Genomic DNA, 19,733 nt, shown 5'->3' with positions numbered 1-19,733 from the left:
TATTCACCGATCTTCTCAATCATTATATTCACCGATCTTCTCAATCAGTATATTCACCGATCTTCTCTATCATTATATTCACCGATCTTCTTAATCATTATATTCACCGATCTTCTTAATCAGCATATTCACCGATCTTCTCAATCATTATATTCACTGTTCTTCTCAATCATTATATTCACCGATCTTCCTAATCATTATATTCACTGATCTTCTCAATCATTATATTCACTGATCTTCCTAATCATTATATTCACCGATCTTCTCAATCATTATATTCACTGATCTTCTTAATCATTATATTCACCGATCTTCTCAATCATTATATTCACTGTTCTTCTCAATCATTATATTCACCGATCTTCCTAATCATTATATTCACTGATCTTCTCAATCATTATATTCACTGATCTTCCTAATCATTATATTCACCGATCTTCTCAATCATTATATTCACTGATCTTCTTAATCATTATATTCACCGATCTTCTCAATCATTATATTCACTGATCTTCTCAATCATTATATTCACCGATCTTCTCAATCATTATATTCACTGTTCTTCTCAATCATTATATTCACCGATCTTCTTAATCATTATATTCACCGATCTTCTCAATCATTATATTCACCGATCTTCCTAATCATTATATTCACTGATCTTCTTAATCATTATATTCACCGATCTTCTTAATCATTATATTCACTGATCTTCTTAATCATTATATTCACTGATCTTCTTAATCAGTATATTCACCGATCTTCCTAATCATTATATTCACCGATCTTCTTAATCAGCATATTCACTGATCTTCTTAATCATTATATTCACTGATCTTCTTAATATTTAAATTCACCGATCTTCTCAATCTTTATATTCACTGATCTTCTTAATCATTATATTCACTGATCTTCTTAATCATTATATTCACCGATCTGTTTAATCAGTATATTCACCGATCTTCTTAATCATTACATTCCCTGATCTGCTTAATAACTATATTCCCTGATCTGCTTTCTATTGCCGTCTATACCAAATTACACAACCTGTTTACCCCTTTGTGGTATATTCATTCGCCAAGAAAAGAAATCCCTCGGGTCCCTTAAAAATATGAGTTTTGCAGAATAATTAGGGGTGGGTATTGCAGAAATTTTCATACTGCGATATATTGCGATGCACAAGCGTATATTACGATATGAATTGCAATATATTGCAAGAAGTTTTTTTTCAACAAAAAAAATACGTATAATCGAGTTAATGCTTGATTTATAAAGCAAAAACACAACAAAATCGCTATGCTTGATTAAGATTTAATAAAAACTTTTAAGCATGACAAACAACAAATGTAAATGTACTCATGCCAATAATGGTTGTCACCCATTCAATTTTTAATTGGAGAGGGTGGGGTTGGGGTGGGGAGGGGGTGACAACCATTATTGGCATGAGTATAATATTTGGCCCAAATAAAAAAGGAAAGGAACAACTTAAAAAACGGAAATATCTGAAGATTTCCGAGTGTTACGAAGTTTTCCGAATGCATGTCAAAATACAAGCGCAATACGTATCGTTTTCATGTCTGAACCGGTAAATACCGGTAAACCGGTTATATTGCGCAGCACTAAGAATAATTGAAACTTTTATACAGGTAATGACAACTATTCTGGTGTAATTTCACGGAAATGTAAATTTCGAATCAAATTGCATTCTCACAGAAAACGTCCCACAGTTCATCTAATTTGCATATCTAATGTACTTTCTGATGTCATAAGTTTCTTTGAGAGGCATATTGAAGTTAGAGCAGTGGGGAAGGATAACATTATATGGGTGAACTATCTTTTATAACAGTGAGAGCGAAGTTTCGGTGTAAGTTTTAACTTGCTTGATAACACCGAAACGTCGCTCACTCTGTAATAAAGTTGTTTAGCCATATATTGTTATCCTACCTTACTGCCATAAACCCGTGAAGATCCGGGTTACAAGTGATCATCAGTAACCCATGCTTGTCGTAAAAGGCGACTAACGGGATCGGGTGGTCAGGCTCGCCGACTTGGTTGACACATGTCATCGGTTCCCAATTGCGCAGATCGATGCTCCTGTTGTTGATCACTGGATTGTCTGGTCCAGATTCGATTATTTACAGACCGCCGTCATATAGGTGGAATAGTGCTGAATGCGGCGTAAAACTTAACTCACTCACACTCATTCCTTTATGTCATACGCTAATGCCAAATGTTTCAGTTAAGTATAAATGTCAGTATGCACGTGCACCGATATATGACAATACAGTGTATTGGCTACCAACAGTTTTTCCTATTTCTGTTTCTGTACTGCCCAGCGTGGACAACTTGTCCCCCATTAAAGACGACGCAGTGCCAATGAGGGTGACGGAACATGGACGGGTCCGCTGGACTCCACCGCGGATCATCGCCGCTGCCTGTGACATGGACCCTACTTTCTTCCCGTTCGACACGCACACGTGCTCCATAGAAATCACCAGCTTCGGTTACACCCTTTCGGAGGTCAACCTGACGGTGCTAGGACATGGGATGGTGACGGACTTCTACCAGAAGGATGGGTTATGGAAGATGATCGACCACTCCAGTTCTCGCTCTGTGTTCGTTCATGATGGCGATTCCTATGCACGCATTCAGCTTCAGGTGACAATGAAGCGGCTTCCAAGTTACCACGGAATTAATCTGATTCTACCGGTACTAATCAACAGTATTCTTGTAGCCTTCGTTTTCAGGCTGTCGCCTCGGTCTGGAGAAAAGATGGGGTTTACGTTAACTGTTCTCTTGGCCTACACTGTTATATTGACAATCCTTGCAGACGCTGTGCCTTCTACCTCTGTATATACTTCTATATTGGGTGAGTAGTGTTACTACTATGTCTAAATGTGTTACGTAACACTATACATCTGATCAAGATCAGAGCATCTGATCAAGCGACTACGCTATTGGGAGATACGATTAACATGTGTTAACAAAGTCGGTCCAATCTGATTCTGTCCTCTTCTTACAAGCATGGGTTTCTGACAGGGCTAACATCTGATATATCGTACTACGCAGAGAATTTTCATATTGCGATATACAGATTCGAAAGCATATATTGCGATACGTATTGCAATATATTGCAAGAATATTTTTCATAAAGATTACTTATAATTCGAGTTAATGCTTGATTTATAAAGCAAAAACACAACAAAATCACTATGCTTGATTAAGCTTTTAATAAAAACTTTTAATCATGTTAAAATGAAGGAAACAAGGAAAAGAACAATTTAACATCAACACAGTGGTTACTAGTTTGAACTAGTTTCTCAATTCTCGAAAAGCCCTGAGATTTTAGACAGCAACTTGACCTGGTCAGGACATATCAGGGATCACTTAACACATTATGAGTAAATATATATATAACATTCAGATCAAAAATTGCGAAACACTTGAACAACAATTAAGAACACAACTTCAAACCGAACTTAACTTGATTTCCGGTGTGAAAACGGAAATATCCGAAGATTTCCGAGTGTTACGAAATTTTCCGAATGCATGTCGAAAAACCGGTTTTCGATCCGGGTATCGCGAATACGTATCAATTTCCATGTCTGAACAGGTAAATACCGGTAAACCGGTTATATTGCGCAGCCCTAGTTTCTGAAGATCAGATGCTAACATCTGATCCATTGAGCATCGTACTACGCTATTGGGATACGATTACATGTGTTAACAAAGTCTGTCCAGCCGATCGCCTCTTAATACAAGCATGGGTTTCTGAAGATCAGAGCTAACCCGGAGCTTCGCAATTTTGAATGTGTGAAACGCTATACCTAATATTTCATTTATCAAAATATGTTTTCCGTGACAATCAAGCACATGTTTTGTGTGTTCCAGAGGTGTATGTATCTGCAGTGCTGTTGATGAGCACAGTGGCCACAGTTCTATCAGTGTTCTCCCAGGTGATCTACTTCCGCCCAGTATCCTGTCCTATTCCGCCATGGGTCGCAAGCTTCGCCAAGTGCATGGCACGAGTTGTGTTCTGGGAGGCAGACAGGCAAAAATCACGCATGAAGCCATCCGACGGTAACGTATTGGTATCCCAACCCCCTGGAAACACCCGCTTGAAAGACACCAAGACCCCCGTGGGGTGGGATTCCCCGTCAGTGGTCTCCCCACAGGATCTCCCCGAACCCATCCACTTGACCTGGGAAGATGTGTCGCTCATCATTGACTATTTCTTCTTCTGGGTGTTTCTGATCGCCATAATCCTTCTCTCTATCTGCGTGCTGTCGATTCTCGGTGCCCAGTACTAGAATGACCAGGATGCGACACGTGACTTGGAAACCGCCATCGCTGACAATTGACAATTGATTCATTCTCCCTCTGGTTGTTCTCAATCCTGCTGCTGGCGAGCCTCGGCGCCCAGTACTAGAATGATCGAGATCCTACACACATGTCCTCGAAAGATGTATCGCTGATCATTGACTCGCCAACGGCCTTTCTCCCGATCCTGCTACTGGCGATCCTCGGCGCCCAGAACTGGACAGACAGATATGACTGCAGTCAGAATGGGCCACAGGAACATGTCAAGTTGAATGTGTTTGTCTTGAGACTTTGCAGTGTTAAATATATGGTGTAATGATGTTATGCAATGCACAGGTGCTATATATATAAATACCTTTTATTACTGATTTGTGTGTCCAAATAACACCAATATATAATAAACAGAGATTATCAACCTCGTGTGTTTCCGTATCATTAATATCATAAACTAGGAATAAAAATTATAGTATGCGAGCCTTTGGCGAGCATAATACATATTTTTTATTCCTAATATATGATATTAATGATACGTATCATTAATATCATAAATTAGGAATAAAAATGATAGTATGCGAGCCTTTGGCGAGCATAATACATATTTTTTATTCCTAATATATGATATTAATGATACGGAAACACACGAGGTTAATAACCTCTTTTTAATATGATGTCATTATTAAAAATGTTGTAATAAAGAAGCAAATCGTACGTGAATATATTTATTAAGAGAATCGAGCACTCGCGTAAGAATACTTAGCGGTACACGTCGTCGTCTTTGTTGTGATCGATAGATCGAAATCCTTGGTTGGTACCCTTCTTAGACGATCGCCTGTCACTCGTGCCTAATAATCCGTACCTTCAATTTGAACGAAGTACTCCGTTTCATGTTTTCGAAAGTCAATTACTGCCGTAACGACTCCAGAACCTCTGTCATCAATTCTTATAAAATTACCAATTTTGATAATGGGGACAGCCATGTTTGTTTACAAACTCGTCCACGCAATGTAAACTCGCGACGACGTCATCAATGAAATATTAAAACGTTTTAGGATTCGCATGACGTGTATGGAGTTTTGAGAAAGTAGTTCATGGATTGACGTAATTTGCATAGTTATCAGATTTGGATACCACGTTTATCAAATTGCTTTATTGCACCGATAACACCCTCCATTAGATGATAAAATGTATTATTGCACACATAGAAATGATTTAATACAGTACTGTACGATAAACTCTGTATATTTGTCATGCAATATGTTTTCATATGTATGTACTACAGACATAATAAATTGACTTGTTTGAAATTAACGTTAAAAAAATGTATTTGTGTCATATTTTTCTGTTTTGAAGCGATTTGAATAAGTATTGTTTTACATCGCTTTTCAGGAAATATTCCAGCAATATCATGGCGGGGGACACCGGGTGTTCGGCTTGACGAGCGAACGCCTTAACTACAAGGCTATCCAGTGAACCCGCTTTAACATTACTTTGTTTTACCTGTCTGTCACAAAAGCATTCTCTTTAGACCCGTGAAGATCCGAGCTAGAACTGATCTTCAGTAACCCATGCCTGTCGTAATAGGCGACTAACGGGATCGGGTGGTCAGGTTCGCTGACTGGGTTGACACATGTCATCGTATCCTAACTGCGTAGATCGATTTTCATGATGTTGATCCCTGGATTGTCTGGTGCAGACTCGATTATTTACAGACCGCCGCCACATAGATAGAATATTTTAGTGTTTTGTAGTTGAGTCCATCCCGGCGTTAAACAACACAAACAAATAAACGAATTCTTGTTACAGATGCTGGATATTTTGGCGTTAAACAACACAAACAAATAAACGAACTCTTGTTACAGATGTACAGATGCTGGATATTTTGGCGTTAAACAACACAAACAAATAAACGAATTCTTGTTACAGATGCTGGATATTTTGGCGTTAAACAACACAAACAAACAAACAAACAAACACACACAAACAAACAAACACACACAAAAACAAACAAACAAACACCACAAACAAACAAACACACACACACACACAAACAAACAAACAAACAAACAAACAAACAAACAAACACACACAAAACAAACAAACACGCACAAACAAACAAACAAACAAACAAACAAACACAAACACACACAAACAAACACACACAAAACAAACAAACAAACACAAACAAACAAACAAACACACAAACAAACAAACAAACACACACACACACAAAACAAACAAACAACACAAACAAACACACACACACACAAACAAACAAACAAACAAACAAAACAAACACACACAAACAAACAAACAAACAAACCAAGCCACGCAGCACGGTTCCGTGTACAGTTGATGCACCAGATACCCACCTCGACATGAGGAGAACACCTGGGACTGGTTGCAGCACATCGTGACGGAGTCGTCCATGTGGACAGCGATGGTGCCAGCTGATTGTCTTACACACCATCAGCATCGACACCGTCACCGTCAGCTTGTTGATATATCCGGATTGTCGTTCTTCCATATCACAGCGTTTGAATGTAACGTTGAAGCGTAGCTCCATAACTTTGGTGACCCGTGAAGGTCCGGGTTAGAATGAACCTTCAGTAACCCATGCTTGATGTAAGAGGCGACTAACAGGGGCCGGGTGGGGCTCGTTGTTGGTTGACACTTTTGCGCAGGTCAATGCTCATGCTGTTGATCACTGGATTGTCTGGTCCAGACTCGATTATTTAGCTGGAATATTCCTGAGTGCGGCGTAAAACTAAACTCACTCAATCCCATAACTTTGGTGAAGTGAGTGAGTGAGTGAGTGAGTGAGTGGGCTCTGTGGGCGAGCGAGGGAGGGAGGAGGGAGGAGGGAGGAGAGTGAACGAGCGGGCTGGCTGGCGAGCGAGTGGGTCGGTGGCTGGGTGAGTGAGAGAGTGAGTCAATATTCCATATGTGTGCAATATTCCAGCAATATCACGGTGGGGAGACCATACCAGACATTGTACCCATGTGGGGAATTGAACCCGGGTCTTCGACGTGACAAGAGAAGTCTTTAACTACTAGGCTATCCCACCGGCCCGAAGAGCTAGTGATGACGTCATGATGTTGCAGACCGCCCCGAAGAGCTAGTGATGACGTCATGATGTTGCAGACCGACCCGAAGAGCTAGTGATGACAGCATGATGTTGCAGACCGGCCCGAAGAGCTAGTGATGACGTCATGATGTTGCAGACCGGCCCGAAGAGCTAGTGATGACAGCATGATGTTGCAGACCGGCCCGAAGAGCTAGTGATGACGTCATGATGTTGCAGACCGCCCCGAAGAGCTAGTGATGACGTCATGATGTTGCAGACCGACCCGAAGAGCTAGTGATGACAGCATGATGTTGCAGACCGCCCCGAAAGAGCTAGTGATGACGTCATGATGTTGCAGACCGGCCCGAAGAGCTAGTGATGACAGCATGATGTTGCAGACCGGCCCGAAGAGCTAGTGATGACGTCATGATGTTGCAGACCGCCCCGAAGAGCTAGTGATGACGTCATGATGTTGCAGACCGCCCCGAAGAGCTAGTGATGACGTCGATGTTGCAGACCGCCCCAAAGATCTAGTGATGACAGCATGATGTTGCAGACCGCCCCAAAGAGCTAGTGATGACAGCATGATGTTGCAGACCGCCCCGAAAGAGCTATTGATGACGTCGCTGATGTTGCAGACCGCCCTGAAGAACTAGTGATGACGTCATGATGTTGCAGACCGGCCCGAAGAGCTAGTGATGACGTCACGATGTTGCAGACCGCCCCGAAGAGCTAGTGATGACGTCATGATGTTGCAGACCGGCCCGAAGAGCTAGTGATGACAGCATGATGTTGCAGACCGCCCCGAAGAGCTAGTGATGACGTCATGATGTTGCAGACCGCCCCGAAGAGCTAGTGATGACAGCATGATGTTGCAGACCGCCCCGAAGAGCTAGTGATGACGTCATGATGTTGCAGACCGCCCCGAAGAGCTAGTGATGACGTCATGATGTTGCAGACCGCCCCGAAGAGCTAGTGATGACGTCATGATGTTGCAGACCGCCCCGAAGAGCTAGTGATGACGTCATGATGTTGCAGACCGGCCCGAAGAGCTAGTGATGACAGCATGATGTTGCAGACCGCCCCGAAGAGCTAGTGATGACGTCATGATGTTGCAGACCGGCCCGAAGAGCTAGTGACGACAGCATGATGTTGCAGACCGGCCCGAAGAGCTAGTGATGACGTCATGATGTTGCAGACCGCCCCGAAGAGCTAGTGATGACGTCATGATGTTGCAGACCGGCCCGGAGAGCTAGTGGTGACGTCATGATGTTGCAGAGCAGGTGGAACAATGATTTGTATATCCTGGTAAATCTAGGGATTAATCCACTATGCATTATAATAAATATCCCGCCCCTAGTAGGGTAGCCTAATGACTAAAGCGTTCGCTCGTCACGCCGAAAACCAGGGTTCAACTCCCACATGGGTATAATGTGTGAAGCCCATTTCTGGTGTCCCCGCAATGTGGATGTCTTTAATAGCCTGAAGGCACGAAAATTAGTCTAAAATATGATGAACCGTGTATATATAGACTTGTCATGTATAATTTTAGAGCCGTTAATATGGAAGTGACCTCTGCTGTAGAGGCCATCCTGTAATCTTGAAGATATTGTTCTGGATCCAATCGCAGTGGCGACTGTGTCACCATCCTTGGTTTCCATCTGTGAAGATTGATTAGATGAACATATTCCTGAGGTAGAATAGATAGACTTACTCGAATATGTTCGTTACTCGAATACGTTCCTTACTCGAATACGTTTTCAAACAGCAACAATCTATTCTGGTCTGTCCCGGTGTTGTGTGTTGTTTGTCGATGTGGGGAATCGGGTCTTCGGCATGACGACAGAAGGCTTTATCCACTAGGTTACCCCCACCGCTCCGATGATGATGATGGTGATGATGATGGTGACGATGATGATGATGATGATGATGATGATGATGATGATATATATCTACATAATTCCATACACTAGTCGAATGTGTTCTTGTTAGACGACTGTTTTTGTGTACCACCATATCACAGCTGTGTAAGGCGTTCTGTAAATAATGGAGTCTGGACTAGACAATCCTGTGATTGACATCATCAGCTGCACAATTGCTCAAGATTATGAGTATCTACACAACCGACGACATGTGTCAACCGAGTCAGCGAGTCTAACCACTCGATCATCGCCTCTCACGACAAGCATGGGTTCCTGAAAACCAATTCCATATACTACAGACTGACCTGAGTTTGGTTTTACGCTGCTTTTAGCAATATCCCAGCAACATCACGGCGGGGGACACCAGAAATGGGCTTTACACATTGTACCCATGTGGGGATTCGAACCCGGGTCTTCGGCGTGACGAGCCAACGCTTTAACCACTAGGCTACCCCACAGCCCTCCATATACTACAGATCAAATACCAATTCAATTAATGATTCTTAGCCATAATTCCAAACGATGTGTAATCCTCGCCTTTTAGTATAGATGGAAATGACTGGGATACAAAATCGGAACAAATATAACTCGGTTCACCCACCATAAAGGATTCCAACGTAAGGTCTGATTGTTTTCTTTTCAGGGATTTTGTGAGGTAAGACTTTTCATGCGGAAGATCAATTTTTTCGGTACAGTCCAAATATAAAATGCATTCTGCATCCCAAAGATTTAGATGGGGGTGGGGTAGCCTAGTGGTTAATGTGTTCGCTCGTCACGCCTAAGTCCCGGGTTCGATTCCCAGCATTTCTGGTGTCCACTGCCGTGATATTGCTAAATATTGCTGAACTGAACTCACATACGTATTCAGATCAGGTTGGCATAAGGATTTATATACCTTTTTGAATTTTCGATTTTTGTAGGGACTGTTGCTGGAGCTATTTCCATATATGTTTGTAATTATTACATGTTGTTTGGTTCGTTTGTTCTTCAACCTGTGTGATGACGTCATAAACAAAATGGTCGTCATTTTTCTGCTCAATTCCCCTGGTTACAACATTTTGTTTGTTTGTTTTTTTTTGTTTAACGCCACACTCAGCAATATTCCAACTATATGACGGCGGTCTGTAAATAATCGAGTTTGGACCAGACAATCCAGTGATCAACAGCATAAGCATCGAGCGCAGTTTGGTTACCATGACATATGTCAACTAAGTCAGCGAGCCCGACCACCTAATCCCCTTAGTCGCCTTTCACGCAAGCACGGGTTGCTGAAGACCAATTCTAACCCGGATCTTTACGGGTACATTATTACATGCAACACGTTTGATACACGAGCTGTTCCGTCACCAGGAAGTGCTGCATCAACGCTTCATATCGCGCACCAAGTGAACGGACATAAGCAACACGGATCGTCACACCTTCTGAACCAATAACTATTTCCACACTATGCCATGATTGTAGGGTGTATACCTAGTTACAGATGAACGCTGTAAGCCATACCAGTCAGTCTCGCAGGGTATCAAGAACCAAAGTAAGTATCTAGCGTTTATTTATTCTTTAACATTACAGTAATCCACTTTACGTATACTCTTAAAAAATGTAGGGGAACCTGAACTTACAATTTGGATAGGAAGTACAAGTATTAACAAATTTTTCAAAGACCGACATCTTTTGAAAGCAGCATCTTTCCTCTTTTTCACCTCCCCTAAACACAACGCATGGGATGCACGTGCACAAAGGGCCATTACAAGTGCATGGGGTGTCATTCTTGATTTAGACGGTTTTCAAGAGGTGAGGTGAGGTGAAATTGTGTTAAACGTCGCACTTGAGAATATTTCGCTCATATGAGGACGTGCATGCGTGTGTATGTACGGCTGCTTGTACTAGCCCAGATTTGGTTTTAAAGCTGGTTTTATAGTGCTTATATGCCAAAAGGAAGTGCAAGTCGCGATGCACGCTGAAAACATTCATTATTATCATATCAATATTGATTGACTCTGATATATCTCACAATATTTTTAATCGTAAATTAATAATTAGGTTCCTTACTTTTTTAAAGAGTATATTTTAGAACTAAATTAGTGAAAAAAGGACGGGACATATTTGCATTTGTTGACAAACGTTAGGCAATTCATAATCTATTTATAAAGCGCCGAGTTCCAGCTAGGCTGCTCACAGGTAATTTGTTTTTTCATCGATCATAGGATGTCATTCTCAACTCCCTGGGGAACATACCGAAATTCTAAATACTTAAAGGTCACATGCAACCAAAAGATCAAACATAATTAAAACAAAATTATCACTTCTTCATGACATATAATATGCATTGATGATTATGAAAAAAACAAATAAACAAAATTATAAGCGTATAATCGCAAATCAAAAGTGCAATATTGTGTACTTGGGTTTACTTCACAAGAAACGAAGCAGCCGGCATACCGAACCCAGTCAGAGCGGGTGGGTGTGCACTCAAGTGTAACGGCTGGTTCATTTGCAGATGCCTTCACGGCTAATTGTGTGTATATATAGAGAGAGATGTTGGGTTTTGTAAATACATGCTCATTTTTTGTGTAAAACATTTTGCAATCAACAGATATCATAACATGTCATGTGTTCAAGTATCACACCTGCCTGTCTGTGTAATTACATAATGTGACAGAGACCGAACTCGGGCCATAAATCAATGCGTTTTGTTTATAGTGTATAGCCTGATTGGTGTTAAGTTCAATTGCATGTAAGTTCAAATAAGTTCATTGATCACAGTTGTGTATTGAATATTGTCATTAGCAGACAGGCAGACACACAGGTGTCAATAAAACAAGACATGAGTTTTGTCTGTGACAGCGACATATCTATATCACAGTTAGAAATTGTGTCAAAGCTAAATAATGACATTGCTTTTAAGTATCGAACTGAGAAAGTGACTCGGTAAGAAGAACGTGTGGTGAAATAGACAAATGAAATTATATAAACAGTTTATTTACTGTCGTAACATATAAAAAACACTATAAAATATCTCCTGAAAATTGATTTAGTTTTTATTCAAATGAAATCTCAAATACTTAATTATTCAATAATATAAACATGCAGGCTCAAATTTACTAATTGGCCTTTTACTTGATATATAAGTAATTAATAGGGTGAGGGAAAGTCCTGACCGTTACCATTTCTTAATCAGAATAAGGATTTTGAAATATAATTCATAAAAATCTTTTAAAGATGGCATGCACAGCTTTTACACAGACTTAATCAAACTTGAAGGTAAAAACTATTATCATGAATCTTGAAAGTGTTATTTTGTATCTTTCATTTATTTACCACAAAATAATTGCATTTTTCTAAAACATTATTATGCATATAGCTTTCAACAGGTAAAATTGTCTCAAATAAACATCAGCTTCTAAGCCCAGGACATCTTTTGATGACACCAGCATAAAGAGGAGTGTTTCATGTATTATCATGAATTTATTACAGCAGTCAATTAACACCAGTAACGGTTAGGACAATAGTGGTAACGGTTTGGACAGGAATGGTAACGGGCTGGACATAAACCTTAAAAAAAATAATTCAACATAGAAACAGGTAACATGAAAGGAAAAAAATGATATCATTTACTTCAATTGCTAACCCTATTTTGGACAGACAGTGAAATGTGTATTAGAAATTTTAACTTGTAACAAATGTGACATGTTTTCTTCCATGCTGTGGTAACGGTTTGGACATTTGTTATATCAATATGAAACTTGTGAATGAATTTAGGCTTTTGAATAACAACAAACTGTAGCTTCTAAAGAATAGAAAAACACACCTGTCTAGGTTGAAAATCACTTATAATCTAAAGAAGAGTGCAATTGGAGAATGAAAATTGAATGAATAGTAACGGTTGTGACATTATTGGTAACGGTCAGGACATCAGTTTAACAAACAAATGTTATCCCTCTAAAAAGTTGCAAAAGATTAAATTCTACAAGATACTGCAACAACTATGATACTGTACACATGGTCATGCTACACAGGTCACTGCATAGATATCATTTTGCTGTTGATATTATGGTGCAATATTAGTCTCCTTCTATATACTTCTTTCATTCACTCTGATACCTTTAGTTTTTGTTAATCGTGAGATGGTAACACATATTTATCAAATACAAAGGTTTGGCCAACATATTAGCACCTAGCAAATATTCAAAGTAAATGGTAGCCTCACATATCTCACAGTTAAAGTTAAAACAGTTTACACCCAAAAAATCTTTAAAGGTTGGAATACTGAAAGTTGTTTACCGTTACTACATTTTGTCCAAACTGTTACCATAGATGTCCTAACCGTTACCTTTAATTTATAAAGACTATAGATCTTATAGAAAATAGAAACTTAACGTAATAAATTCGTTTTGGTTTTTATTATTTAAAGCAGATAGATAAGTAAACAGAAAATTATTATCACAGCATGGAAAATATTCTTTAAAATAGAAATTTATTAAAGATATGTCCAGACCGTTACTATTATTTGTCCAAACCGTTACTAGAGACTGTTACTGCTACTACATCAAAACTCCTTTGAACAGTAAAATCCCATGCTTAAACTTATCTTAACCCTAAAAGTAATTATAAATTTGTTATATTTCAAATATTAATGAACAACTTTTTGAAATACAAATCATTTTGTCCAGGCCGTTACAAGGACTGTCCAAACCGTTACTTTGCAAAATGGTAACGGTTTGGACAGTAACGGTCAAGACAATTTGTAAGTAAATCTAAAATAAACAAATGAATGATCCCTAAAAGATTTCAAAGGACATGCCTTCCACCTTTTCCATTTCTGGGCAATATATCCATTGAAATTTAAAAAAAACAAAGAGATATATTTGACACAAAATACATTGGTAACGGTCTGGACAATTAAGGTTGACACATAACATTTATACTTATTTGATGGTGTCAGTTTTCTGCAAAATGTGTTGAATTTCATTATTTCATCTGCTGTCACATGCACAGGGACTAGCTCAAGCACACACAGGAAGTTGAATTTCAATCCAGCTCCAGGGGGAAATTATTGCAGGAATTTCATACACTGGTAACGGTCAGGACACAAAATCACAGGACAAGCATGTTACAGTTTGTAGAAAAAACCTTTTTTAAGTTAAAACAAAATTAAATGCAGTTTGAGTATGCTTGATCAATCGTAACTGGCATAATATGAATTAGTTTGTTTATTTGCATTTATATTTACATTATTTGTGAACATTGATATTAGGACCGTCACCTCCGGACAGAGCAAATCTGCCAATTTTGACCCTAAAATGTTGCTAAATATAAATTTCAAAATGACAAGACTAATGATATACCACATGTACTGACTAGTAAACATCTAAATAGGTTTTCTAGCACAAAAGAATCCTTTTAAGTTAACAGAGGTTTTTTTATTTGGAACGGACAGAAAATCCTACCAATTTTGAAAAGGACCCATATATAAATACTTCAAAAACATTTTGCATAGTGTCATTCATATTTCTTACACAAACCTCTTCACGATGAAAGTCTTGTAACATATAACTGTCTATCACAATAGCATTCTCTTTAAACCCGTGAAGATCCGGGCTAGAATATTGATCTTCAGTAACCCATGCTTGTCGTGAGAGGCGACTAACGGGATCGGGTGGTCAGGTTCGCTGACTTGATTGACACATGTCATCGGTTCCCAATTGCGTAGATCGATGCTGATGATGTTGATCACTGGATTGTCTGGTCCAGACTCGATTATTTACAGACCCCGGCCATATTCATATATTTGCGAGCTCAAGTCATTCGCAACTTTGGCAGAAATATCATGCTCGCAAAAAAAAAAATCGTGAGTTAAAGTAGCGGGAATATTCGTGATTTAGAGTAGCTGAGTGCTGAGTGCTGCGTTAAACAACAAACAAACAAACAAACAAACGAACAAACGAACAAACAAACAAACCATTCTCTGGTACATGAAAGCGTAAGTCTATATTGTCCCTGCCATGCATATACTGCCTGGTGAGTTGATGGCTGGTTGTTCTACGCCGTATTTAGCAAAATTCCACCTGTCGGCGGTCGAGCTGCATGGCGGCGGTCTGTAAATAATCGAGTATGGACCAGCCAATCCGGTGATTGGCGTCTTCGGCGTAACAAGCGAACGCTTTAACCACTAGGCCACACCTACCGTCTGTATCATTTATGGTATCGTTGTCATGTACTGGTATATGTTGCGGAAACTACCCTTTGATTCCAAACTTTTACAAATAATGTCTTTTTTAATTAATAACTACATATGTTTCTCATTGTAGCAGATATAAAAATGTGTCTTTCTTGTGTACATTGATGTTCATTACATCAGTTACTAGACTGACTTGTGAATGAGTATAGTTTTACGGCACCGTGCACAGGGTGATGAGGACATAGGGTTCTGCGTTGCCACGAATGGACTTCACACATTGTATTGATATGGAGAATCGAACACGGACCTCGGTGTGACGAGCGAACGCTTTAACAACGAGGCTATCCTACCGACCCTGGTCCCAGACGAGGCTATTTACTGACCGCTGTCACATATCTTGAATATGTCTGTAGCGTTGAACATAAAATAAACAAAGATGTATTATTGTTTTCAAAGATGATGAGGCAAGCCCTGGTCCTGCTGCTGCTGCTGTTGTTGCTGTTGCCAGCCAGTGACGCGTGGTGGAACAGGAGCCGACTAAAGCTGGTGCCACGACAACGCCGACCCAGCAACACCAACACCAACGCCAACAAATGCCAGGCGTTAAGGGATTTACTGACGAAGACTCGACTGACCCAACGAGATATTTCTTTAATTCTGAACGTTGATGAAGAGGATCCTGTCATCAGACAATACAAGCAGATCCCACTCAAGTAAGTAACAACCTTGAGCTCAATTCAAAGCTCAGAGTGAGTGAGTGAGTTTTACGCCGGTTTTAGCAATATGTCCGTAATATCACGGCGGGGGACATCAGGAATGGCTTTCACACATTTTATCCATGTGGGAGTCGAACCCGTGCCTTTTGTTTGACGAGCTAACGCTTTAAGCATTAGGCAATACCTTTGTCCCTCAGGGATAGAAATTTTTCCCGAGCAACATTAGCTTGTTGTTTAATACTTCTTGCTATGTGACAACCATAGGCGCTCGACTCTGATATATTTATAAGTTTGACCTATATATATAAGATATAACAGACCCGCACCTAATAGTAGAGCGAGTCTCCGATTGAATAATATAGTTGCACGTGAAAAGAGGTGGGAAATTTCACCAATCAGAGACTCGCTCTACTATTCGGTGGGTGTCTGTAGCCTGACATTTGTTTACTTCCGGGCATATGTCCTGACTTCGTACGAGAATGGACGGCAAAATTAATGAAAGCGTCAAATGGGAATAAAATCACCAGGTTAGTGATACGCAAGGTACTTTACAGAGGTCAACTGAGTATAAATTGTGCAGTTTATTCAACGGTCAAAGCGATTGAAGCGTTTGTCAGAACGAAACCGAACCGAGCCGGGCCGCCATTTTGTTTCGATTTACTGACACACATTTCTTATATATTATATATATAGGTCATACTTATAAATATATCAGAGTCGCGCGCCTATGGTGACGACAGCCGGTAAATAATTAATCATGACTGGGAGCAACCGATACACATTCTCCGCCCACTCTTTTATCAGCCAATCAGAACACTAGAAGAATCTGCAAGTAGGCGTGGTCTAATTCGCTTCCGGTTTATGGGAATATATACCAGAACAACGCAGATAAGACATGGAATCACGTCCGACTGATCAAAATGTTTATTGTACTTCAGACATCTGGCACATATATAAGTAATACAAATATATATACAGCACATGTTACAGACATTTTACAAAACAAATTAAAGTTTGATAAGATATTGGTTCAACATGTCACAAAGCGCTAGATTACGTATTACATTTTTTGTGGTTGGTATGGAAACAATGAATTTTGTTTCATTCGTTTCTTTCGAAACAAACACAGATAATACGCTGTCCAATGGGTTTGGTCCCAATTATAAGCATTTAGGCTGATCGAAAACCCGTGGGTTTGTCTCTTTCAAACAAGTTATCACGACAGTGTTTCATGCTTTTCTTGTAACATTTAATCATGTTAAACATGTCAAATTGTGTTTTTTAAATGTATTTTTTATCTTTTCAGGTGACGCGATGGATGCCACGGAAAATACATCTTAATATATTCGTTTGTCCTATTATGATTGATTGAAATAGGATGAATAAGAATAAATAATCCATGGATGGAGCACAATTTGTCTTATTTTGTTTTCCTTTTGTCTATATTTTTTACACATATGTAAATGTATTTTGTTTAAGAGCAGTTACTACAACCACGGAATTTTCAAACTTGATGAGGGGCGGTGGGGGAGCCTAATGGTTAAAACGTTGGCTCGTCACGCCGAAAACCCGTGTTCGATTCCCCACATGGGTACAATGTGTGAAGCCCATTTATGGTGTCCCCCGCCGTGATATTTCTGGAATATAGGTAAAAGCAAACTTGATGACTTTCCTTGAGGGATGTCTTCCATTGATAGATACAATTTCCGAAACAGTGACTGACATACCTGAAGACCAGGCTACAAATGGTATAATTAGAACCACAGTGACAGTTAAGTTGTGTCAGAAAGGCAGCCTCATTTTCGATACCGGAAGTGACGATTCAAACTGTAAACACCAATAAGGAATTCTTAAATAGATCTGCAACCAATATACTTTCTAATTTGAATCTGCAAGTCAAAATAGGTCTACAACAACAGCAACAAAACAGGAATAACTCTGCGTGTAGAGTAAAACAAGGAGTACACTCTTCGTAAGGTTCTTCACCTTTCATGTAAACCTGGCGGTGTGGTGTCCTGTGCATAGAGCTCAGATTACAAATCAGTTGACGTTAAGCAACGCTGGGCGCGGAGAGTCCTTGGATGGGTGACCGTGTGTGACAGCTTGACTCCTGAGAGTTTCTAGGACTTCAGTCCTGCCCCACAACGAAGCACATGTGATACATGTGGTCTCACCTTGGGGGAAGTGAGTTTGTTCAAAATTGTCTGTTCACCCAGCAGAAAATGGGTACCCGGTGTGATAAGTCATGTTACTATAACCTTCTAGCACCTCGCAGGCAGCTTGGGTTATCTGGGGTAATAATGTGTTGGCACTTTGAGCCTGCTTGCGAGCGTCGATGTGTAGTCATCATAAATATGTACTATTGACATCATAAATGTGCACTATTAACTTTCATGTCTTTATCGTCTGCGGCAGTAGATATATGATTTTCTAAACGTAATTACTTAAGTCTTAAAATAATTCAGAATTGAACCTGCAGTCTTTGACTTTCTAAATTAAGGGACCTAAAGCAGAAAACATGCGTTTGTCCAGCATGTCAAAAGTAATGGCGCTTTGTGGCCACAATCGATTTTAGTAGAAATACTGGCGTGCACGATGCCTTGTTAAAATATTGAGACAAGCTGTAGTAAAATATGATAGCCAACACCAGTTGGACATGGCGTGAGTGTGTCAGTGAGTTTAGTTTTACGCTGCTTTTAGCAATATTCCAGCAATATCACGGCGAGGGACACCAGAAATGAGCCTCACATATTGTACCCCCTTAGGGAATCGTACACGGCACTTCGGCGTGAGGAGCGAACGCTTTAACCACTAGGCTACCCCGCAACAAGAAGACCTGAACAACAGATGAGGACAACTGGTCAGCACCAGACAGAGGCAGCTGTGGTGGTCAATACATCTATTGGACACCGTCTGGAAAAATCTCTTGTGACCTGGATGGTTGTGTACTATCATCTAATGTATTATTGACCAGTGAAGATCCGGGTTAGAATTGATCTTCAGCAACACATGCTTGTCGTAAGAGGTGACTAACGAGATCGGGGTGGGAAGGTCATTGTGCCCTAAAGGCGTTGGTAATTTTGCCCTAATGGCGTGGTTGATTGTGCAATGATGGGATGGGTGATTGTGGCCTGATGGCGTGGGTGATTGTGCCCTGATGGCGTGAATCATTGTGCCCTGATGGGATGGTCATTGTGCCCTGATGGCATGGGTCAGTGTGCCCTGATGGCATGAGTCATTGTGCCCTGATGGGATGGGTCATTGTGCCCTGATGGGATGGTGATTGTGCCATGATTGGATAGGTCATTGTGCCCTGATGACATGGGTTATGCCCCCTGATGGGATGAGTCATTGTGCCCTGATGGGATGGGTCATTGTGCCCTGATGGGATGGGTGATTGTGCCCTGATGGGATGGTGATTGTGCCATGATTGGATAGGTCATTGTGCCCTGATGACATGGGTTATGCCCTGATGGGATGAGTCATAGTGCCCTAATGGGATGGGTCATTGTGCCCTGATGACATGGGTTAT

At 40.3% G+C, this 19,733-nt stretch overlaps 2 protein-coding genes across 2 annotated transcripts; both read left to right on the top strand.

The window, feature by feature from the left end:
- Positions 1-2,442: 2,442 nt before the first annotated feature.
- LOC124254519 (neuronal acetylcholine receptor subunit alpha-6-like) lies at positions 2,443-4,506 on the top strand. Its single transcript, XM_046688336.1, has 2 exons — positions 2,443-2,869; positions 3,892-4,506. Exons 1-2 carry the CDS (start codon positions 2,443-2,445, stop codon positions 4,308-4,310), a joined length of 846 nt encoding a protein of 281 aa, XP_046544292.1. The 3' UTR covers positions 4,311-4,506.
- A 6,175-nt stretch (positions 4,507-10,681) lies between these two features.
- LOC124254515 lies at positions 10,682-17,617 on the top strand. The gene is made up of 3 exons (XM_046688333.1): positions 10,682-10,838; positions 15,942-16,198; positions 17,508-17,617. Exons 1-3 carry the CDS (start codon positions 10,788-10,790, stop codon positions 17,509-17,511), a joined length of 312 nt encoding a protein of 103 aa, XP_046544289.1. The 5' UTR covers positions 10,682-10,787; the 3' UTR covers positions 17,512-17,617.
- Positions 17,618-19,733: the final 2,116 nt, after the last annotated feature.

Source organism: Haliotis rubra, unplaced genomic scaffold (genome assembly GCF_003918875.1).
Source record: "Haliotis rubra isolate DU_JTF1 unplaced genomic scaffold, ASM391887v1 Scf573, whole genome shotgun sequence".
NCBI classification, from domain to species: Eukaryota; Metazoa; Mollusca; class Gastropoda; order Lepetellida; family Haliotidae; genus Haliotis; species Haliotis rubra.
Note: the sequence above shows the minus strand (reverse complement) of the source record. Positions and strands in the feature narration are given on the sequence as shown.

Excerpts from the sequence above, each read along its gene's own strand:
- LOC124254519 (XM_046688336.1), top strand. The coding sequence starts at position 2,443 with ATGGACCCTACTTTCTTCCCGTTCGACACGCACACGTGCTCCATAGAA. Across the intron at positions 2,870-3,891 it reads TGTATATACTTCTATATTGG|AGGTGTATGTATCTGCAGTG; the intron begins GTGAGTAGTGTT and ends TGTGTGTTCCAG.
- LOC124254515 (XM_046688333.1), top strand. The coding sequence starts at position 10,788 with ATGAACGCTGTAAGCCATACCAGTCAGTCTCGCAGGGTATCAAGAACC. Across the intron at positions 10,839-15,941 it reads GCAGGGTATCAAGAACCAAA|ATGATGAGGCAAGCCCTGGT; the intron begins GTAAGTATCTAG and ends TTGTTTTCAAAG.